This window comes from Sinohyriopsis cumingii, chromosome 1, assembly GCF_028554795.1.
Source record: "Sinohyriopsis cumingii isolate HCF-2022 chromosome 1, ASM2855479v2, whole genome shotgun sequence".
Classification (NCBI taxonomy): Eukaryota; Metazoa; Mollusca; class Bivalvia; order Unionida; family Unionidae; genus Sinohyriopsis; species Sinohyriopsis cumingii.
Genome location: NC_142961.1, coordinates 115,690,125 through 115,715,576, shown reverse-complemented (window position 1 = coordinate 115,715,576; position 25,452 = coordinate 115,690,125). Strand labels below are relative to the sequence as shown.

Here is a 25,452-nt window from a genome sequence, read left to right as displayed (position 1 = left end):
AATAAAATTTGTACTTAAATTATTCAGAGGTAGACTACCAGTACTGTCTATACTCAGTTATAAGACCAGCTGCAAACTACACAAATCCCGATCTTCTGTCACTTAATGCACTGGCAGATCTGTGTCTATGCTGTTTATTGTGAGTAGTAGGTGGAACAAATAACATAGCCCTGATCATCTGGCACATTATTACAACAGCAGATCAGGGTCTGTGAGGTATGCACGTACTTTTTGCCAAGTACTTTTCAACGTCTAATAACGTCTTTTAGTGGATGGGCTAGCAAAGCTAAATGTTGTTAAATTGAGTTATGCCTGCATAAAATCGATATGAAAATTATTTATTTTCTCAGAAATTGTGTGGGTAATAAAATCATAATGTATATAATTGCTGAAAGACGATAAAACTAATGCATTGATGAAATTTGAGCTGGTACTAGCGATTTCAATAGCATGTCACACAAGCACACAGAATGTCACAACCGTCATTATCAAATATTGTAGAAAAAAATATTAAATGAAAGCCGTATACTGGTTTTATTAAAAATACAAAAATGAAAGAGCACAAAATTCTCTATATTTCTTCCAAGACAAACTTCGGAGTTTTGCTGTATCACGTGACTTCCATGTTGACATGTACTGTCACACGTAGGGAGTATACGAAGCAGGTAACCAGACTACTTTGCTTGATGAATCAGACTGGCCAAGTTTCTTGTAGTTGTTCTCGAAATAAATATGTTGAGAATTAGATGTTCTTTCTATTTTTTTACAAAAGGTATCAGACTTTCATTTAATTGAAATTTTGTACAACAACATTAAAAATGAGTTTGTTGTTCATATCACATGACTCTTGGACTTCTGATGTCGCTGTTTGAGATTTGTGAAGTAATGTGACTATTAATGCTGAGTTTCGTCCAGTCTGTCAGCAGATTAAAGACATAACAATTATAATACTTGCCATTTTTGAGAAAATAAATAATTTTCCTATCGATTTCATGCAGGTATAAGTCAATATAACCTAGCTTAAATTTGCTAGGCCTGCTGGTAAGATATCTTACAGTGGCGGCAGATTCCAAATTTGATATGTAATTGCTCTGAACACACGCTTCATCCAAAATGTCCAAATGTGAAAAATGGGGTTGGAATTTTCTGCAGAAACCAGGATTAGAAAATTTTTGAATCTCTGAGCTGAACTTTGGTGTGAAACTATTACAGTGACATGTAGCTTGAAGCATTGGATTCAGATCTTAAATGGAACGCAGGAGAAATTGGAAATTGTCGTCCCTTTTATTATATATTAAGAAACTATAAGAGCCCATTTATCAATACAGGATTGGGGACTGGTTTATTGAACTACAAGAAGACAAGTTGATTTTACAGAAAATTTAGTGTTTGTTTATACAACAATATATAACTTTGAAAGTCTTTTGTCAAAATTTAAATCATCCCTTTTGTAAATGTCTTTAAATGATGGAGTTTTTAACCAAATTGTCTTAAGGAGTTTAGGTTGGTTGAAAAATCTCGTTTGAGATTTTTTTGGCACTCATAATTTCAGGGTTAAATCTTTTTCTTAACAAGATAAGATTCTAAAACTTTGCATTTATTGGAGTTTTTTCATACTGTGATAGGAAATGTTTACTTTGTATAACATGCACACATATTGCTTTAGAATTCTTTGGAATTAAAGGTTTGAAAGGAAACAAAATAATGTATGCTCATTATGTTGTTTCCACTTAGCAACATAATGCAGGTCAGCAAAGTAAAGTTAGAATTTGTATTCTGTACATTGAAATGGCTTTAAATGCCAATGTATGGGAATATAGTCAAATTTGTTTCATGTGACTCATTTTCTGGTTTTGTACATGATCATTTTTTCTGACATATATGTTTTGTTGAGTCTTGAAAGAGAAACATCTTCAGATTTGGAAAATGCATATTTTATAATCCAAAATGTTCTTTAATTCCATTCAGTAATGGTCATATGTTGACATTGAAAAAATTAATTTCATCCTGGAAAAGACCTGGAAATTTATATTTAGAAAGTGTGGGAACCATGTCTGTGGTATAACAAAGAACTGTGGGCACATAAGTCTTATAAAGGCTACAAATATACGACATTGCATTCCATTTTGGATTTTTCGTCAGGACGCGAACTTGACTTCATTAGAACATTTATTAATATGACTTCTAATTTTCAATTCTGGAATTATGTTTGGATTATTTTTTAGATTTGATAACTAAAACCGTAAGTTTTTCTAGGGAAATAAATTATTTGGTAAATTTTACAAAGCTTGCTGTTGTAACTTTTTCTTTGTTACTGTTTATGAGATCCTAAACACGTAACATAAGACTCGGCTTATGAATAGATGGTATCTGCTCAGGACCCTGCATTACTGAATTACTCAGAATTCTTGTAGAAATGAGAGTTTACATAATCTTGGTTAATGCACTTCAGACAATTCATATATTAAGGTTGTTATCGTTGGTATAGATTTGTAGCAATGGGAAATAACTCTAAAGTTTTCAAATTGTATACATCAAAGTTATCCTAGAACAGAGTTGGGGAAATTCCTTGAAGTTTAGGATATGTGCAAAAATACTCCTTTAACATGAATGCAAGGTCTTATGGATTGATTTCAATTCTTGATGTTATGTGAATATTTCTGTAAAAAAAACTTTATTGTCACCAATCAAGCAGTAACAAAGATGTAAGGAAAATTTGAGATGCTTAGCAAAACTGGGGACAGTATTCTCAATCAAGAAATCCTGAGGGTATTTAAATTTCAGTAGTTTCAAGCTCAACTCTGATGAAAAGATATCAGATGTCTATAAATGTTGATTTTTATAAAATATATTTTGGAAATAATTTATGTCTGTGATCATAGCTGTATGGAGAATTGAAGTAGATTTTTGTTTGAAGGTGCAGAACACGCATATGTTGCAATAAGAATGAACTTATTTTCCCAATTCTTTTTCATATTCCTTTTTTGAGCTCCAGATGGCTGACTAAATTTCAGATGATTTTTTTCTTCTTATTATGATATAATATAGTTCAAGTATGGGATGTTGTTGTCAAGCTAATGTATAAACAGACAGCAAGAGATTTTATCAATTTTCCATTAGTAGTGAGTCTTTGTGTTGAGTCTTTGCAATTCAGATGGAGGAGGTGGAAGGAGGGCACATTATAAATGGTTTGCTGGATCAACGATGCATACCACAGAATCACTGTACTGTGATTTCTTTTCATGCACATCAGTTTTCATGGTTTTGCAAAAATGATCTATTCATTGATATTTAAATTTGTGAATTGAAGAGGAGAGTCTTGTTGTTTCTACAGAAAGATAACTGTTTATTGGGTCTTTAAGATTCATCATTCGTATAAACCCCCAATGAATACACCAGAAAAATAATAAATTGAGTCAGCACCAACTGCAAACTGCATAGACTCAGATCTGCCATCTCATAATGTGCCGATACTTATGGATCATTGCAGTCCTCTTCACAAACTGCATAGACCCAGATCTGCCATCTTATATTGTGCCAATACATATGGATCATTACAGTCCTCTTCACAAACTGCATAGACCCAGATCTGCCATCTTATATTGTGCCAATACATATGGATCACTGCAGTCCTCTACATAAATAGTAAGTTGAACATGACCATAGGGTTTATGTTGTTTGCAGCTGGACTTATATAGACACACACACATACATGTGATCTTATGATTTTCCAGGGGGGAGGAGGGGATGAATTGCAAAGACTCAACACAAAGATCTGTGTCTATGCTGTTTGTTGTGAGTAGTAGGTGTAACAAATAACATAGCCCTGATCATCTGGCACATTATTACAACAGCAGATCAGGGTCTGTGAGGTATACAAGTACTTTTTGCCAAGTACTTTTCAACGTCTAATAATGCCTCTTAGCGGATGGGCTAGCAAACCTAAATGTTGTTAAATCGAGTTATGCCTGCATAAAATCGATATGAAAATTATATATTTTCTCAGAAATTGTGTGGGTAATATAATAAAATCATAATGTATATAATTGCTGAAAGACAATAAAACTAATGCGTTGATGAAATTTGAGCTGGTACTAGCAATTTCAATAGCATATCACACAAGCACACAGAATGTCACAGCCGTCATTATCAAATATTGTAGAAAAAAATATTAAATGAAAGCCGTATACTGGTTTTATTAAAAATACAAAAAACGAAAGAGAACAAAATTCTCTATATTTCTTCCAAGACCAACTTCGGAGTTTTGCTGTATCACGTGACTTCCATGTTGACATGTACTCTCATACGTAGGGAGTATATGAAGCAGGTAACCAGACTACTTTGCTTGATGAATCAGACTGGCCAAGTTTCTTGTAGTTGTTCTCGAAATAAATATGTTGAGAATTATATGTTCTTTCTATTTTTTTACAAAAGGTATCAGACTTTCATTTAATATAATTGAAATTTTGTTCAACAACATTAAAAATGAGCTTATTGTTAATATTACATGATTCTTGGACTTCTGATGTCGCTGTTTGAGATTTGTGAAGTAATGTGACTATTAATGCTGAGTTTCGTCTAGTCTGTCAGCAGATTAAAGACATAACAATTATAATACTTGCCATTTTTGAGAAAATAAATAATTTTCCTATCGATTTCATGCAGGTATAAGTCAATATAACCTAGCTTAAATTTGCTAGGCCTGCTGGTAATATATCTTACGGTGGCGGCAGATTCCAAATTTGATATGCAATTGCTCTGAACACACGCTCCATCCAAAATGTCCAAATGTGAAAAATGGGGTTGGAATTTTCTGCAGAAACCAGGATTAGAAAATTTTTGAATCTCTGAGCTGAACTTTGGTGTGAAACTATTACACAGTGACATGTAGCTTGAAGCATTGGATTCAGATCTTAAATGGAACGCAGGAGAAATTGGAAATTGTCGTCCCTTTTATTATATATTAAGAAACTATAAGAGCCCATTTATCAATACAGGATTGGGGACTGGTTTATTGAACTACAAGAAGACAAGTTGATTTTACAGAAAATTTAGACCTTGTTTATACAATATATAATTTTGAAAGTCTCTTGTCAAAATTTAAATCATCCCTTTTGTAAATGTCTTTAAATGATGGATTTTTAACCAAATCGTCTTAAGGAGTTTAGGTTGGTTGAAAAATCTCGTTTGATATTTTTTTGGCACTCATAATTTCAGGGTTAAATCTTTTTCTTAACAAGATTCTGAAACTTTGCATTTATTGGAGTTTTTTCATACTGTGATAGGAAATGTTTACTTTGTATAACATGCACACATATTGCTCTAGAATTCTTTGGAATTAAAGGTTTGAAAGGAAACAGAATGTATGCTCATTATGTTGTTTCCATGTAGCAGCATAATCCAGGTCAGCAAAGTTAGAATTTGTATTCTGTACATTGAAATGGCTTTAAATGCCAATGTATGGGAATATAGTCAAATTTGTTTTGTGTGACTCATTTTCTGGTTTTGTACATGATCATTTTTTCTGACATATATATTCTGGAGAGTCTTGAAGGAGAAACATCTTCAGATTTGGAAAATGCATGTTTTGTAATCCAAAACGTTCTTTAATTCCATTCAGTAATGGTCATATGTTAACCTTGAAAAAATTAATTTCGTCCTGGAAAAGACCTGGAAATTTATATTTAGAAAAGTGTGGGAACCACGACTGTGGTATAACAAAGAACTGTGGACACATCAGTCTTATAAAGGCTACAAATATACGACATTGCCTTCCATTTTGGATTTTTTGTCAGGACTCTAACTTGAATTCATTAGAACATTTATTAATATGACTTCTAATTTTCAATTCTGGAATTATGTTTGGATTATTTTTTAGATTTGATTCCTAAAACCGTAAGTTTTTCTAGGGAAATAAATTATTTGGTAAATTTTACAAAGCTTGCTGTTGTAACTTTTTTTTGTTACTGTTTATGAGATCCTAAACATGTAACATAAGACTCGACTTACGTATAGATGGTATCTGCTCAGGACCCTGCATTACTGAATTACTCAGAATTCTTGTAGAAATGAGAGTTTACATAATCTTGGTTAATGCACTTCAGACAATTCATATATTAAGGTTGTTATCGTTGGTATAGATTTGTAGCAATGGGAAATAACTCTAAAGTTTTCAAATTGTATACATCAAAGTTATCCTAGAACAGAGTTGGGAAATTCCTTGAAGTTTAGGATATGTGCAAAAAATACTCCTTTAACATGAATGCAAGGTCTTATGGATTGATTTCAATTCTTGATGTTATGTGAATATTTCTGTAAAAAATACTTTATTGTCACCAATCAAGCAGTAACAAAGATGTAAGGAAAATTTGAGATGCTTAGCGAAACTGGGGACAGTATCCTTAATCAAGAAATCCTGAGGGTATTTAAATTTCAGTAGTTTCAAGCTCAACTCTGATGAAAAGATATCAGATGTCTATAAATGTTGATTTTTATAAAATATATTTTGGAAATAATTTATGTCTGTGATCATAGCTGTATGGAGAATTGAAGTAGATTTTTGTTTGAAGGTGCAGAACACGCATATGTTGCAATAAGAATGAACTTATTTTCCCAATTCTTTTTCATATTCCTTTTTTGAGCTCCAAATGGCTGACTAAATTTCAGATGATTTTTTTCTTCTTATTATGATATAATATAGTTCAAGTATGGGGATGTTGTTGTCAAGCTAATGTATAAACAGACAGCAAGAGATTTTATCAATTTTCCATTAGTAGCGAGTCTTTGTGTTGAGTCTTTGCAATTCAGATGGAGGAGGTGGAAGGAGGGCACATTATAAAATGGTTTGCTGGATCAACGGTGCATACCACAGAATCACTGTACTGTGATTTCTTTTCATGCACATCAGTTTTCATGGTTTTGCAAAAATGATCTATTCATTGATATTTAAATTTGTGAATTGAAGAGGAGAGTCTTGCTGTTTCTACAGAAAGATAACTGTTTATTGGGTCTTTAAGATTCATCATTCGTATAAGCCCCCCAATGAATACACCCAAAAAATAATAAATTGAGTCAGCACCAACTGCAAACTGCATAGACTCAGATATGCCATCTCATAATGTGCCAGTACTTATGGATCATTACAGTCCTCTTCACAAACTGCATAGACCCAGATCTGCCATCATATATTGTGCCAATACATATGGATCATTACAGTCCTCTTCACAAACTGCATAGACCCAGATCTGCCATCTTATATTGTGCCAATACATATGGATCATTGCAGTCCTCTACATAAATAGTAAGTTGAACATGACCATAGAGTTTATGTTGTTTGCAGCAGGACTTATATAGACACACACACATACACACACTCAAGGGGTCTATATGTAATATGGGATAAAAATTCATCAATGACCACACTAGACTATAGCATTTTATATTGATAATTAAACTTCAGGAGGCATATATTCATTATGTATCATCTTTTATAGGCAAAAAGAGGAACGTTTTGGTGGAACACGACGGCTATTCTCCCGACCTTCAGAATATTCTATCAACAGTTCCAGTACATTTAATGATGTCCCCACCTCGATTAGACTACAGCTCAGAGAAAGAGATCGAGATAAGAGATTCTAACATGATTTTAGGAACTGCTGATCTGCTGTGATTCATTTGAACTATGTTGTCCTTGAGAAATATATTAGTCAGCCATCTTGATGATGCTTTATAGATGCCTTTCTGCTGAGTTAGCAAAAAAATGTCATGCATGCCCAACCTAATTTTTGAAACCCACTGTGATGTCACATTTGAAGCTGCATTTCTTCAAAAAAAACTTTATATTGGTAAATAGAAAACTTTGAAAACAATATAGTTATATCATAATTGTTTCATCAAAATTTGTATAAACTTGTAAAAAAAAAGTCCATACAGCAAAACTTGAATAACTGAAAAATCAACCGCTCAGATGTGTGGCATGACTCTGTTGGCACGTTTGATTCTGACCCTCTTTGATTGGCATGTTTGATTCTGACATGTTTTGCCTGTGACTACCAAAACTCAAAATGATTAAGAAAAAATATGAATTAAAAATTAGGGACTTCATCGCTTTAAGATATCAGAGTTATACTGTATTTAAGGAATAAACTGAACACCAGACAAGCGGTGTAGTTGAGTGAGACATGAAAACAAAGCTCTTGTATTTCTTGCCCTGACATCAGAAATCTTGTTCATATATCAGTTACAAGCACTGCCTCAAAAAATGGGAGCGGACAAAAAGAGAGAGGGCAAAACATCTAGAGTGTTGATGTGCCAGATTTTTGTTTTGCGATCAGTTTGAGTTGTCATTGTAAGCAGTCAGAAACATCCAGTGTTTCATAAGAATGAATTATATATGTGTAACATCAACACCCATTTGTAATTAGGTACTGATCTGTCAGATAGCTGATTTTGAAAATATGGACCTAGAATCCTTGAACCTGTTGCAACAATGTGATTGTACAAATCACCAAGTTGCAGTTACCGAAACTGATGTAGTTGTTCATTGTTACTAAAATTATACCTGTGATTTCAGTTGTAAGAGGCTACCAAGAGTGACAAATGAATTTAACTTTGCCTTGGCATATAAACAAGTATATAAGCTGCATTTTGATTGGCTAATTGCCTGGACTGGAAATGTGTTAGGTGGCACTCTACAGTTTCATATTTTGCATAGGGATTCCTTACTGGTTAATCTGGCTATTTTAAAAAGACCTTGTATAACTTAGGTATTGTTCAAAGAAGCTTTAATTCCCTTTATTTTGGTGTGTGATTGATGGGTGTAGTATGGGTTATAGAGTATGCAGCTTAGCCTTACTTCAGATGTGCACCTTTCAAAAACTGCTAGCTCTGTTTGGTCATTTTCATTTCCTGGACGCAGAGGTAAATTGTATAAAAAGAAAGAGCTGATTACATTTTTTTACATTTTTTATATTAGTAATTCATCCATTGCCCTTTTAGAAGCTGGTATTGTCTAGTTGGGCAAAATTCATATTCCCTATTTTAATAGGTGCAAATGATAGTGTACTTTAGACTAATTCAGGCTGACTCTTTATAGTATAAGGGAGCATTCATATGTCACTCTCTCAAAAGTACATAATAACTGGTGAGCACCCTCTTAACTGCATTATAACTCTGGAAATATAACTCTAGGTCATGAGATTTCAGGTAATCAGAGACCAAATATAGACCAATAGAGCTACTGAAACTCATTGCTATAGCGATAGACTGTCACTTGTTTAGATTAGTAGAATCCTGGATATGTGTGGCAAAAGATATAAAAATAAAATGCAACCAAAACTGCAGTCCATATTAAAATGTCATAGTTATGATGGCTGGCTTTTGCCAATCTATCTAGCACATATAAAACTGTGAAACTTAATTTTCTTACAAATCACAACTAATATACTTTCAACATATAGCTTTGTATAGCGAACATATGTTCTTTTTGTATTCATACATGTGTACGCATACATACATACATATAGGTATCCGGGTTTTCAAGGAAATGCAGCTTTAAACCCAAGTCTGAGAGAAATAACAGCCTTGATTATGGTTAATCATTAATTGCAGCAAGCTATTCGCTGCTGGATGTTTACTTGGATAGTTTAAATTTTAATTTTCAAGTCAATTTATAGTTCAGGATGTTTCAGGAATGTTTTTGTATGCCCCCCCCCCCCCATGGCAGTAATTGCAATGTCTAGTGTTACCCTTACTCATCTGTCCACTACATCTTGGTTAATTTTCACACTTGGGTGATTTCATACACTGTGGTGGGGCATCTGTGTCCCATGAACACACTTTTGGTTTGTTTCAATAACGTTTTAATTCTCATACTCTTTTGTAATGGGGCAAGTTTCACTTTAAACAGGTATAAAGTTTTGCCATATGTCTCATTTTTTTTATCAAATCCATTCATATTTTGTGGACAAAGGTTGATGTATTTATATAGGGCAGTTTTTGTTGTTTGTTTTTTTTTTTTCCTTCTTTTTGCTAACAGGTGATATGATTTCCTGGGCACAGTTTAGATTGTAAAGTTAAATTCTGAAGTTGGATTTTAGTATGTTTCATATACCTTTGATGCCAATCAAAGTTAGAACGAAAGAAATGTGGAAAAGCTTGCAGTTCATTTAGACATTTCATTCTCATCACAAATTGTTGAAAACTGCTCAGATTCAGGCCTCTCTTCACTTCTTCATAAAAATCAAAAGTTTTTCAATATCCCTATACAGTTTTTACTCACTTTAAAGGTCCCCAGCATAACATGGACCCTGATATAACACAGGCATGGTTGTAGATCCCATTATACTGATTAAATTTTACTTGCCCACATTATATACATCAGTGTGGGCTTTTGAGGAAAATATGGCTCTGACGTTACAATTTTACATCTGGGTCTCCGCCAGAGGTACATTTTGGTTAGTCTCGCTAGAGAAGATGCACTTACCCATGACAATATGCACAATGGTGAATATATTTTTGGAATAGGAGCATATCTTTAATAAAAATACAAATAGTTGAAGGGTGATCAGTTTTTAATAACAAGTATATCTTTGATGAAGAGTAAAAAAAAAATGTAGCAAAGGAAGCTCTTATTTACATGTGTCGTCATGTCATTGGTTAATTTGCATGATGTTGTGACCTGCAGCTTACATTCTGAGAATGGAGATTAAATAAATTTCCAAACAATTATTTGGAAATTGGCAATGAAATCTTGTGGCCACATTTCAGTTCAACTCTGAGATTTATTGTTCGGTTCCAGCTTTATTTTATGAGTGAAAATGAATCTCCTCAAACTCCTGCCTCAACCCTTAAACTGTTTATTTAGTCAACAGATATCAAATTGCCAAATAACTTAAAATGAAACTTACAACTCTTAATACAAAACTTTTTAAATCACCAGCCAAACTGTTAAGTTGAAAAGAATGTATATTTATATTGTTTCTATATAATTTCCAAATAGTATTCACCTCCTTCAAAGAATACTTGTATCCCAAATTTGACCAAGTACAGAGAGTTAGTGACCAACTATGTAATGATCAGAGAAAGATGTTTTTCCTTTACCTCGAGACAAAAAAATTCCAACACAATATTGCAGATTTAGATTTTTTACAAATCAGAGCAAGAGTACTTTTTCGCAAGCTGAGGGTCACATTTTTCCTCAGATACAAAGCTCTTGGAAAAGTACAAGTGACCTCAGCTACTTCACGGTGCACTTTATGGCAGGTCTGGACAGCATTATAATGAGAGACTGCTATGCTAGGTACAGCTTACCCCAGTAAAAGGCGACCTTGCCCGTGTTACTGCATGCTGGACAGCATTACAGTAAGAGACCAGTGGACAGTGTATATATAATGTGACCTTGCTTATATCATGCTTTACATTAAGACTGTTCTGAACAGCATTATTGTAAGAGACCACTGCACTATGTATATCATACATAAAGTATAAGCTGACCTTGCCTAAAGCATGTCTCCTCCTCTGCCCGGCTGACTGTACAATTAAACTTGACACATTGAGAGAGCTTTTTGTTTTCATTTTTGTAGTATTATTGGAACTAATTTTTTTATTTGAAGTGCAAGTTTTTCCTCATTTATATATGTTCAATAACATTAATATAACTTGTGCAGTATTAATGCCAACTATTTTTCTTTATTGATACAGAACAAATTTTTTGCACACATTTTGAGCCAGGAACACTTATTATGTATGCTTGTTTACAAGTTGAATCCAACTGCAAGCTCCAATGACCCAGATCTGCCGTTTTATAATACACCATCAGAGCAGAATCTGTGCATTGTTTTTGGGAGTAATTAGAACTGCAGAGACCCTGATCTTCGAGCATTCTGGCAGATCAGGGTCTGTTTGTTTTTCATTGGACCTCTACTTGTGGGTGTATATACAAGTGCATCATTTCTCACAAAAGTTGTAAAATTGTGTATATATCGGTAGATTGTTTGCTCCCCTCTCATTCCATTCAAAAATTTTTCTCACAAAGAAGCATTAAAAAATAGCAGGACTGCCAATTGTTTATCTGACATTTCCCAATATTTTTAATGTTTACATTTGTCTTCATCTGTGATAAGGTCCATACTGTATGTGATATGATTTTATTTTTCCATCTCAGAAGAAGAAATCTTGTAATTATTATAATATATTCTGAACTTTTGTATTCTAGATCTTAAATGAAATTTGTATGACGAAACTGGAACGCGTGTACCATATGTGCTTGCTTATAAGTCGAATCCAACTGCACAGATGCAGAGATGTCAGAATTCCCCGGCAAATCAGCATCTGTGTTGTTAGCAGTTGAACTTGTGATAATGAACAGCATGTTCATAATTACCCAATTACTTGTGTACCAGCCTTTTTGCATTAATGATGTGTGGGTTAATGTGATCTTATGATTTTCTAGGGGGAGGAGGGGATGCCTGATCAGTTTTCAGCTTCCCTCGTCACAGGTTGCAACGCACCATATGTACTAGCTTAAAGGATGAATTTCATTGCAAAGCATATAGCACCAGCATACCAGTGTCGGTTTGTTTTACACAATACTCTCAGCACACTATACCAACCAGCTGTATTGGATTGTATAGTTTGACTCAACTTGTAAGCAAGTATATACAGTACACTGATGGTTTATCTTGTGATGAAGGTGTTGCAGACCAGATTTGTTAGGGCTAGTTGCATCAGAAATGATTATATTCGAAAACCTCAACTAAATGAGATAAAACAAGGACATGTTACCGTTTTTCCGTTACAACTCATTCTGAATGCATACTTTTGAACATCCAAGTGATAAGAGCTATTTCCTCATTCATTTCTTTATGTACTTTATTATTAAACTTTTTATGTTAATATCTTTTGCAAAAGTAATTTTCAGTTCTTGCCAATATTGTCTGAGATGCCTCGGACTCTGTAATACCCCAAATTAAGTCATTTTCTTTGTCATGTGTACAGTATATTGTAATTTTCATACCTGCATTCAGTCCTTTCAACCAGGATACAAGAATCTTCGGTGAAATGATAATCCAGTAAATTCTTGCTTTACCATTTTTTAAAATATAATTTTCATTGAGTAATGAAAATTGATCATTTTCAATACAAATCATGAAATTGACATGTATTTGGACTGTCACCTTCACTGCATTCGTTATCACGTAATTATAGAAAGGAGAGAAAAACTGGAAATTAAACGATGTGTCAAATAAGTCCCGTTACCTAGTATGGGCTCGTTTTTGTTTGTTTTTTGTGGTAACTACAAAAATAGTTTCTTTTGCAGCAGAAAATGCTAAGTGCTGTTCCATTTAAACATGCATGGTGCCCAAGGAAAGCACTTTAAAAAAAACATGCCAGGGTAATCATCTATTATTTCAGAAACTACCCCACATCAAAGGAGCTTCCCTTGGTCCCATATATATGTTACAAACAACATCAATTTTAAACTTTTTCTTTGCCATTATTTAAGAGACTTTTATTTATTCTATAAAGAATATAATCAGTTTTAAGTCAAGTTCAACACATCCTGATCTGCCTTGGCATATTGCCCTACTAGACCTAATAAACTGCATTGGCCCAGATTTGCTGGCAGATCCAAGTATACTGCCTTCAAATGGAATATATATATCATACAAATTTTACATTTATCTCCTGGAGTCTTTTCAGAAGATTTGTTAACCATATTCAGCAATAAATGTGTATAGCCTTAAAAAAAAAAAAAAACAAATTCCATTTGAATGTTTCCAGTTCATTTATACAGCTGGAAATATTTTTCAACATCTTTAGAATGAATATTGAATCTATTTTAAAAGATTTTCAGACTGTCATGAATTTTCAGTAAGCTTCTGCTACTTCAGGGGCCATTTTCTGCTCATTTGTCAGAAATCAAATATAACTTGTGATGCTATTCATTGTAAACAATTTGTACCTTAGGTGAAAATTCCTTTCAAACATTTTAACAAGTACATGAAATAAAACGTTATTTATGTAGTTTCCTTGTATTCATTTCAGAAATAGCTCCATGTCCCTGGTCTACATGAACTGACGGCATGACATTGTTCACTGCCCCAATCTTGTCTAACAAACGTCATGTCCCTCTTCTGGTTCAGCAGCATCATCTTACTTCATTGTACAAAGTGCTCATTAAAATTCACATTGCCCAACACTGACAAATTTGTAGAGAATGAATGACTTTATTCATGACTGGAATAAGAAGAATGTAAAACAAAAAAAAGTAAAGACAACTGAAAAGTGAATTGTAAATTATGTTTCAGGTGTGAATTTTATCTAAATAACTGATAGCCCACTTCCAAAAATGACAAAAGTTCATTACTTTCAACCAGAGTCAAAGTCACAAAATTTCTAAATAAGGAGGATGCAAAGTTTACCAAAAATTTAAGTGTACACAATTTATAATTTTCAAAATGGTGCTATTTAAATGAAACGATTACAGATGCAAAATTTCCACACGTCTATCAATTAATTTTACTGACAGCTATTATAATATGCATACTGTACCTCATTCAACTTGCTGTACATCTTTTACCGCTTCTTATGAGAAAAAAATGACAACGGACACAAAATAACTAAACAACTATGCAATTGGTTGTAATGTGAAATGTGATTGCTTTAAAATTAATTATTTATCAAAGGTTCTGCTAACAAACATGGTTTTTAATGGTAAATGCTGTAGACTGAAGATATTGTCAGCATAATCAACCTGATGCAGTGTTAAAAGTGCACTATAAACATTCTTGACAAAGTCTGTTTTCTAGAAAACATTAATGTGAAAATCATAGACATAACTTTACAGAAAATTAACAGAAACTCCTACTAAACAATCCTCTTAAAGGGAAATATGCAATTTTCTTTAAACGGGTAGTTTTGATTCAATTACAGACACATGCATATTTGCTGACTGGTAGTAAGTAAGCTATGTCGTTTACATGTGTAAACATTGCAGTCATAGATGTAATACTGGAAAAATTTAAAGTAGTGTTCTAATTTATGAAAATGTGTATATACCATATTTCATTTGACTGAAGTTTATTTTGCTTAAACTTGGTAACAAAGTCCCACTCCCCATTTTTTTTTAATTGCTGAAATTGCCAAAAATCAAATGTACATGTACCATATTTTGGTGTGTATAACATGCAGCTTTTATACCAACATTTTCCTATTTTCAGCAAAACATGCATGTTTTACAATAGAATTTCCCTTTGATAAATCCGAGGGAATCCTGTCAGGACTGTTCCATTTAAACATGAATGGTACCCATGGAAGGCAGCTTTTTAAAAGTATATGCCAGGGTACTTCGAGTTCATATTAAAATGATAAGAGAATTCTAAATTGCATCTATGGGCGAGTACCCCACTTTAAATGTCTCGTGTATGTTTTAATGGAACAGCCGTCAGTGAAGCTCACATCTGATACTTAGTTCATTGCTTCATAACTAAATTGTTTTTAGCTTTGTTGTTGTTGGGTTTAACGGCATTTTTCAGCACACGATAGGCTATACATGGCAGCCAGTATTAATGGTGGAGGAAGAACCCGGGAAAACCTCGCAAAGAAGCTAATGGCAAGCTTTCTCATGGCTGAATCCGAGACTCGAACCCACGCAGAAAGAGGTGAGATGGCAGTGGTCCATAACATAGAGCGCTTTAGGCCACTCGGCCACCCGTTATTAGCTATGTGAAGTAACTAAAGCTTGCAAACCTCAACTGTCCTGTTCTTTGATTGTTAATTAACTTCATTTCATAAATGTTTTTGTTCTGAGGCACAACTAGAAATGCACACTGATACATATTGCAAAAACAAATGTAGTTAATGGATCAAATTTTAAATTTATCAACCTGGTTCATTTTAATCCAAAATCACAGTATTTAATACTTTTTGACTACACAGTGGTTAATACTTCAGTGACTATACTGTTTCAAGGTAACTGGCACTGGCAAATGATTTTATGTGCTAAGTACAACAACAATTTGCAATTTACTTGCTTTTCTTTGTAAATTAAATTTGGCACTTTGCTGTATTCCTCATCTTACTTTACAGTATTAGATACTTTTTTTGTGATTATACTGTTAGCAATGCTTCAATGATTTGTAATGTGCCATAACAAAAGCCTTCACGTGCCCAAAAAATAATTACAAGGCACTGTCAGAGTAAATTTTAGCTAAGATACCAAGATATATTTCAGAGGTGTCAAGCTAATCCAAGTAAGTATAAATATCTAACCTGATCTTTGACATAGCATCATGTGTTCAATCTAGAAGCTAAAGGAATGTCAGACATAAGGTAAACATGTGTCACATAAGAAACCAATATATTGGGAGACATGAAAACTCGGTGCACATTATATGTGCAAAAATACGGTAATGTAAATATGTATACAAATTTCCATTAGATTATCTTGAGGTTTTGCTTAACAATGCAAAGTTTTTTTTCCCATAAAAATAGTCCATGTTAAAAAAAAGTTCAAAAATGTGTGAAAACAGTGTTGGTAGTCTAAAATGTAATAAGGTCATCTACAAATGAATACAAATACACCCATCAAATTTCAGTAGTCTACCTCAAGGGAATCTTACTGTGATAACAGGTTTTTTTCTTTCTTCTTAAAAAAAAAGAAATGCTTACATTGAGAACATATAAAATGTTTAAAATAACTAAAATATTGCTGCAATGGCCCTACGTTCTAATCAGGTATGCTACAAGTGAATCACTACAATATTTAATTCCTCTTCTTCTAATGACTTTTGCCTAGTAATGATACAAGCAAAAAAAAATTGCCTAAGTTTGAAAAATAAAAATAGAAAACTATGTTTATCTCCCTTTCAAATATTGTGTAATGACCTGAAAATTGAATCAGGTCATCTACATATGTATGCAAATATGCCAGCGAAATTTAATTGTGTACACTGAGTGGCTTTTTTGCAATGAAAAGACCGGACCAAATAAAGATGCCCTGTTGCATAATTAGAAAACATGCTGATTCAGCTCTAATGATTTCCTGTCCAATTAAGCAATATAGGTTTTTTCCTCTATTGAATAACTGACCCTGTTATAATCTTTAAACCAGTTAGTGAAATGTATCTACAACTTGCAGCTTTTTATACAGGAAACTTCTAGCATTCATCTTTTAAAAGAATTATTTTTACAGTAAAATGTACTTTGTAACCTCCATAAGGAAATGAATACTTCAGTATGAATCAGGAACATGATCAACTTTTAAAAAAAACCATTCCTTCTACAACTCTAAACATTAATCCTCGACTTGTTAAACGTCGTCATACATCATGCATGTATTGTAAATCACAAATTTTAGTGTGCACACAAATATTGCAAATTTAGCTTTTAATAGATATGAATGTACTTACTATGACTGGCTATTTGAACAGTTGTAAATAAAAATGGTATTAGCTAGTTTCACAGGTCCCAACTTTGGACATGTGAATGTTGCTCAAAAGAAATGCTGGAGAGATATTTTGTCAATAATCATATTTTAACATCAATGTTGGCAGAGATTTGCATTATGTGGTTAAATAATAATTTGTGTTGAAATAAAATCACACTTAATTTTGTCTGTGCTGACATAGTGTAGCATGCAAGCACAGATCCATTTTAATTAGTTTAAAACAACCACCACCAGAAATGTGCGTGTTTGTCCATCAGTAACTGTATGTTGCTAATACATGCATGATAAAACCAGATCTATCATTGAGACTGCTTGCAATATATCCCCCCTCCAACATTCTTGTATGTGAGAAACTACTGTCATGCCAAAAATGTACCAAGCTTTATGAAGACATCTCAACAGTTTGGAAGACATTAACCATCAAGAATATGACAGAATCAGACAGAAACATGTCTGAAATGGGGACACGCCTTAAAATGGTAGTCAGATAAAGCCCATTCATTTACAAGGCATGATGTCTTTTTTTGTGGTACAAGAGCATACCAAGTTGAATGAATATGCCTAAAACAGTTAAGATGTGTAAAGGTTGAACGTCACAGAATGAATTGCAGTACAATAAGAATCTATCAAGCAGTTTAGAAAATGTGTGCAAATGAGAGCTGCAATAGTGAAAAAGTGACTGCTATGTCATTCCTCCCACTAACATGGGCATGATGAAATATAGTTTTAAAATGCTGACAGAACTAACTCCAAATTTTTCATATATACATGAAATGAGATCTTGACATGATATAGAAAATCATACAAGTTTCATGAAGATATCTCAAAAGGTTGTTGAGAGATTAAGTAACAAAACAGTGATATATGGACAAACTTATTCTAGGGAAGGAACAAATAAAATGTGCAAAATTTAATGTTGTTTAAATCTGTGATCTACAATATATGCTCAATCATATTTGTGCATTATGTTCATGGCAACAAGATTGTCAGTAGCAAAACTAGCACAACATAACCCAGCATTTCATGTCCCTACAATCAGTATTGCCCTTTGTATCCATGTTTATTTTTTATTCTGTGCCAACATGTTTCCTTGTGCTGGGGGTGGCACAGGTTTTGGTGGTTGTTGCATATGAGCTGCCATAGCAACATTTTGTTGCTGGGGAACAGTTTGACCAAATGTTTGTTGTTGATACATCATAGAAGTCTGTGGAATCCCCATTAAACCTGGCATGTTCTGTACCGAGGACAATCCCATCATCTGAGGAAGAAACTGATTGGTAGAAACCTGTGGCATGACCTGACCTGCTGCTGATATCTGTTGTATGATCTGTTGGAGATTCATCTGCTGTTGTCCAGAAGCCCCCTACAAAAATGACAACATTTTCTCAGTACTGCAACATCTGGTAAAATTTATTAATCACAATGTATTCAAAGTACTTCTGATTTCATTCCTAATTTGTGTGTGAAACCTCTGTCTCTTGTTTACTAGCACACTCAATCATCCTGCTTAATTAGCATAATGCAAAATAATGTTATGTAAAGATGCTATTGCAGTTTTGCACACTTAAACAATTGCATCAACTATCTCTTGGAAGAGGGTATCTGGCCTGTGGACAGTGTTATGATTCTCTTTTCAGAGACATGACAGGAACTCCAAGCATATGATGGTACAAACATCGGACATACAATATTATTCTGCCCAAGCTGCAGGTCAATGCATGCATGTTTGTATGAGTTGGATTTTTAATGTAGCATTAAGTGTTTTCTAGTCATACAGCTATGATGTCTGCCAGTGTGGCAGTTTATAGTGATGTCTAGCACTGAGGCATCATGCTGCAGACATTTAGCATCATGTCCTACCCAGTCACATTATCCTGACACCAGGCCGACCAGTCCTAACATTAACCTCTTCATGCTGAGCACCAAGCAAGGCGGCTGCTAGTACCATTTTTATAAGTCTTTGGTATGACTTGGCTGGGGTTGAAACCTGTGACTGCTCACATCCAAGGCAGATGCTCTAACCAGTTTGGCCACTGGAACAGTCGCATGCCAATGCAACTGATGATGTAGAAGATATGTAACATTAACGCCGCACCTTACTGAAGATGTGATGTGATTTTGATTTTTTAACATAGCTTTAACGATTTTTCATTCATATCGCTACGATGTCTACAATGTGGCAGTTTAAAGTGAACTGAAGTTAACACTTTTGATGTCAATGATGCTGTCCATTGCAAAAATATCCCACTATTCATAAGCAAGACAACAGGACACATTACATGTTGACTAGAGGACTGGGCAGCAACTTGCTCATGTACATATATTCCAACTCTCCCATATCCTAGTCACAAGAAAGTGAGGAACTTTTATGAAAATAGTGCAAGTAAAATGATTTGTTAACATAACTTTTGATGATGACCATAATGTTTCACTGCAATCCTCTATAAACAGCAAGAGTAGTTTCACTGACAAAATTGGTCATAAATTGCATCCAGCTATCACTCAAAAAGGGCAATAACTCTTACAAAATGCATGGAAGCACAAAGATTTGTCAATTTGTAGTCCAAATCTAAAAAGCTTTTTCCTCAATTTTGAAGTTTACTTTTCACAAATTGTTCCCTTGGAGAGATTTATCAGTTCCAATGAAATAATGACAATGAATTATTTTTACAGTTGAATCACATGAAAGATCTTTAATGTATGATTGCTGAAGAAGTATGTGCTCTTCTCAGACCAATTTCCAGAAAATCAGTACAGTGTAATATTGGTTAAAACTACATTTATTTCCATAAATCACATGCCCTTACTAAACGGTTTCCAAGGTGTCCAAACCAAGTGAAGTTTAAAAATCTAATAAACAACAAATCTGTCATATACATATACATACAAGCATGCCAAATTTCATTCATCAGCATCAGGTGATTTTCACACTGCTGATGTGATTTTCATTAACTCTGTTGTAATTGCCCAAAAATCTAATCAAGTTATCCACATATACATGCAAACTACTATAATTAATTTGTCTATCTCAAGCAAATTTTCCTTAATTGTAACAGAAAGGTTTTCCTCAAACAAACAAAATCCATTCCAAATAGGTCCAAAATTGCATTTTAAAAAATTAAAAATTGCTTTAATGGTTTGAAAATCTAATAAGGTAATCAACATATACCACCAAAATGCCTATTAAAATTCTAACCCAAGTGGTTTCTGCACAACAAGTTTCTTGGAACAGACTGATGGACGGAAAACTGAATGTACAGATGTAAAAAATGTAGACATACTAAATCAAATTAAAAAATCTCTTGCCTCAAGCAGTGGGGATATAAAAGCAACAAAAAAGTTACACAAAATAGAAAAGGTTTCAACAGTATGACAAGTGGTCTTTATAAAGTTATGAAGTACCATGTTTCCAGCCCCCTTCAGACGATACTGCACCAAGGCCTGTGTCAACCTCTGTGAGAGATCCAACATTGCCGCTGCATCCTGTTCACTGTTAATCTGGGTGGCTGACTGTCAAATAAATAAATAAATCTTAACCATATTGATAAAATAATGCTACGGCATACATACTAAATACTTAAATGTTAATGTAGTTGTTTTTTTTTAAAAATGCCCATATCTATGAAGGATATGGCGATATTTTTTGCATGATCATCTGTTACAGTGATGAGAAATTCATTCAACTTTTGAAGTTATATTGCCATTTGGATAACCATCTGCAAGGTGTCTGTGTTTGTCACCCTTGGCAAGATAAAAAGTATTATGTATCTGTGTCACTGACATTAGCCCCAGAATCCTTCCTATTTTCAAAGGGGACTTAACCCCTGGGTCATAGCCTGAAAACAACATAAACATACTCATCCAATTACCATGTACAGGTATTAACAATCCTTGGCAACTGATGAACAGATATGCAAGAGTAATGATGAGCAGCACATTATATGTGTGCACTATTACTTTATACAGATAATTGAAATTTTATTCAGAAAACATTTGTCTTCTGTTCACTTAGTGGCCTTGACCTTTGGACTCCATAATAGGCTTCTTCTCTAACTAAAATACAAGCCATTCACAAAGTCTGGTCCCTGTCTGTGATGCAAAACTAATGGTTTAATGTGGAAACCATTTTTCTTCTTTTACTGGCCTTGATCTTTGACCTTTTGACCCTAACATCAATAGGCATCTTCAAGCCATCTACTAAATCTGGTAAAGGTATGTGATGTAGAACTAATGTTATTTTGAGGAAACCATGGTTATTCTTTCAGTCACAGTAAACTTGACCTTCCTTTCAGATATCAAATTCAAACAGGTTCTTCCTTAACCCAAGTACAAGTCATCCACAAAGTTTGGCAACCACTGGTGATGGAGAATTAAAGTTACTGGTATTATGCAGAAACCATTTTTTCCCCAAAGTGACCTTGACATGGGACCTTTCGAGCCTGAAGTCTGTAGGGTTTTTCCTTATTCCAACTGCAAGATATATAAAGTTCATTACTCGTGATTTTTGTGCATAAACTATTTTTCTTCTCTCAGTCAGCAACCCTGGCCTTTGAACTTTTGATCAAACATTGAGGTTTTCCTTACCCAAGTTATCCAAAACGTTTTGTAACTGTACATGGTGGAGAAATCAAGTTATTGTGTGGAAACCCATTTTTCTTTCATTCACTGAAACTGATCTCTGAAGTTTCAATTTGAAATCTGCAGATTCTTCCTTACCCCAAGTGAAAGCCATCCACAAAGTTTGGTAACCGTAGATGGTCAATAAGTTAAGTTACTGTGCAAAAATAACTTATAATAGTAATGTATAAATGTATTTATGCGTGTGGCAGCATTTAATGGCATCTCACCACAATAGTGGATTTATGGTGCCAACTAAAATTTAAGTTTAAAAATTGTAAACATAAGTTGTTGTTGTTGTTGTAGGATTTAACGCCATTTTTCAGCACAAGATAGGCTATACATGGCGGCCAGTATAACTGGTGGAGGAAGAACCCTGGAAAACCCAGGGAAGAACCACCGACCCACGAGAAGCTACCGACAGGCTTTCCCACGTACCAACGTTAGCCGAGCCTTGGACTCGAACCCACGCAGACAGAGGTGAGATGGCAGTGATCCGTAACGGAGAGCGCTTTAGACCACTCGGCCACTCGGGGCCCCTGTAAACATAAGAACTGCATACAAAGCATTAGGGAGATAAAATACTTGTAAGATCAAGTACAAGAAGTAAAAATCTAAAGACAAAGATCCTAACATACTATATATATATATAAAATATAAAAAAATAAAATGACATGTAATTATCGTTAAACATATTTTGCTATGGCATTTTGCAGCTTATAAAACTTCAAGACCAGTGTACCAAATAATTTGGACATTGTTTGAAAACAATTCCATCCTGAATTGTTAACAAAAAGAACACAGTTTACATGAATACATTAATGTGCACTCTAAAGCAAAATTTGTTCCTTTGAAATACACCATGTACATCTGCTTGCAAGTCAAGTCCAACTGCACAGATCCTACTATACCATCATATAAAGTTTGTTAGGGAGTAATCAGTAGAACAAGCAAAATAGACCCCAATCTGCTAGCGCAAAACGCTCCAACAGATCTGGGTCTAGGAACTTAGACGCAAGTAAATATGATACACTGATATCTTACCAGTTTAGTCAGCATGTCATTGACATTGGTTGGCATTATCTGTGGCTGTTGAGCCTAAAACAGAATAACAGCACAACATAATTTCTGTATGGCCCAACTTACAAGTCTAGTCAAACAGCAAAAACACAAACCCTGACTTGGCATTGCATAATGCACCAGGCAGATAATGTCTATATTGTTTATTCTACTAATCACTCCCAAAAAAATGCACAGACCTAGATCTGCCAGGACATTATGCAGTGGTAGATCTTTCAGGACATTATGCAATGGTAGATCTTGTTAATGCAAACTGCAGTTGGAACTGACTTGAAAGTAAATGGTAAAGTAAATAGATTTTCTCAATTTAGTGAATCCAATTTATGAAATTACACACCTGCAAATTAAGTTTTTTCTTTAGAAATCAGCTTAAGTGTAAACTTTGATGTCACAAATAGTTTACCAACATCAAATTTAAATAGCTATGAATAAAAGTGGTTTAAAGTAGAGAAAGATAGATAAAATTCACAGTTCAACATGTATTTAAAACAATGAACAGACCTATATGCAAAATATAACACAGCTGCATTCTCTACCAAAACAATTTAAATGGATATTCCTATGTGTATGGTCTTTACACCAAAAAAATACAACATTGGCAAGTCTGATACATTTTGTTGAATTTTTGTGTGGAAATTCCTGGTTTTGCAGAGAAAAACTGAAACCAAGGTTCATTTTCTTGTACAAGTATCAGATCAAAAATCATATTGTTCTCAAAATATTTGGGGAATCTAGGGCATGTGTCTGTTTAATAAATTCTTCAATGAACAGGTTACTCACATTGGCCTGCATCAGCTGTGGCACCATTTGTTGTTGCTGAGCCTGAAACAGAGTAAGAACTTGGTTATAAATACATCACAAATACATTTTATCATGCTCAATCCTCAACAATGACCATGATCTTTTCAATGTAAAACATCTTATCCAATATGGTTTAATACTCCAAAAACTTTACAAGTTTTTTGAGCAGAAATGAATTTAATGTAGGGACAGGATAGGACTAGACAGGATAGAAGAACATTGGAAACACTATATGACCTCTCCATAGGTATGGTGGGGACATAAAAAGCTACAATGCAGATGAGAAGCAAAACTTTTGCTGGTACTTCAGTACGAGTAACCAGACCTGCCAACCCTGACGAGTCCGTTTCAGTAAGGCAGTTGATTTTTTTATAATCAACAGTTTAATCATGCAGATGCTTTGCATGAACAAATAGGTGCAGTTTAAAGCGTCTGAGGTGCTGCTGTAAAGTTAGTCTGGTTCTCTAATTCTAATACGAAATCCAGATCCAAATCAAACATGGATGTACATATTTTCCAGATTTTTCAGCAATGATCATTTTTCTGTAGTTTTTGCTTTTATGCAGTAAGTCCATATTTAAGGGTAATTTTCGTATGACTTAGGGAAAAATCATATGGGTTGGCAGGTTTGTGAGTATGCCACTCAAGTTTATTTCTCATAAAACAAAGAAGAAATCCTTCAAAAGAACACTGAATTAACAAACAGTATGTAAAATATTTACATAAAATATCTACAATCTTAAACTGCCTGCTTTAAATCCTCAATTCTTCCTTAACTGCATTGATGTGCATTTTGTGCCAGGGGTTACACTTTTAAGTAACTCTGCTACAATTGCCATGCTACCTTTTTCCAGGTCACTAGTCCCATGACAGGCTTAATATTCCCAGGTCCTGAATAAAATATTAACATGATCCTAGTTGGATTCCTTAGTCATTTCCAACATATGAAACCTGCTCCTCTTTCGACCTGTACAGAGATGAAAGACTAAAGTACATCAGGGTGGGGTGGGAAGAGGGAATTTTTAATCAGTAGCAGTAAGCACTATATAATTCACATTAGTTTTATCCACCCACCCTCACCTCATTTTAATAGCAGAAATACATTAACCAATACTACTGTTATCAGACTGATATGAAGCCGATGGTCCAAGCTGAGAGATCAAGTGAATTTACCACTCTGATCAGAAGGATGTTCTACTGCATCTTTTTGGAATGACAACTAATCGATACAAGATGACGAGAAATGAAATGAGAGTGGCAAGATGTGACTTTCATGACTCTAAAAGGCCCAAAGGAGCAGCAATGATCATGACCTCATGGGCTTTGATTTTTGTGAAAGAGGGATGTCTCTCAAGATTGAAAAAATATTCTAATAGTCCCAATAATCAACCTTGAGATGGTGGCTACAGAACTAACAGAAGTAGCTTTTAAAGGAAGAAGACAGTTATGTCCCATAAAAGCGCTAACCTGGCAAATCAATCTGTCTGGATCATCCACATCACAGA

General features: G+C 34.2%; 2 protein-coding genes across 6 annotated transcripts in view; one reads left to right on the top strand and one right to left on the bottom strand.

Annotated features, from left to right (window-relative positions):
• The window catches only part of LOC149807707 (cytosolic carboxypeptidase 6-like), a 147,565-nt gene extending 133,540 nt beyond the window's left edge, over positions 1 to 14,025 (top strand). For 2 of the 3 annotated variants that reach the window (XM_089969569.1, XM_089969562.1), the window contains exon 12: positions 7,494 to 14,025. In XM_089969569.1, coding sequence (XP_089825695.1) covers positions 7,494 to 7,638 — 145 coding nt within the window. In that variant the 3' untranslated portion in view covers positions 7,639 to 14,025. The remainder of the gene's footprint in view (positions 1 to 7,493) is intronic. The other variant, XM_089969574.1, reaches the window with a different exon arrangement.
• A 183-nt stretch (positions 14,026 to 14,208) lies between these two features.
• Positions 14,209 to 25,452, bottom strand: part of LOC149807706 (uncharacterized) — a 106,211-nt gene continuing 94,967 nt past the window's right edge. For 2 of the 3 annotated variants that reach the window (XM_089969544.1, XM_089969554.1), the window contains 4 exons: positions 23,927 to 23,968; positions 23,111 to 23,164; positions 20,852 to 20,959; positions 14,209 to 18,812 (listed from right to left, as the gene is read on the bottom strand). In XM_089969544.1, coding sequence (XP_089825670.1) covers positions 18,510 to 18,812; positions 20,852 to 20,959; positions 23,111 to 23,164; positions 23,927 to 23,968 — 507 coding nt within the window. In that variant the 3' untranslated portion in view covers positions 14,209 to 18,509. The remainder of the gene's footprint in view (positions 18,813 to 20,851; positions 20,960 to 23,110; positions 23,165 to 23,926; positions 23,969 to 25,452) is intronic. The other variant, XM_089969550.1, reaches the window with a different exon arrangement.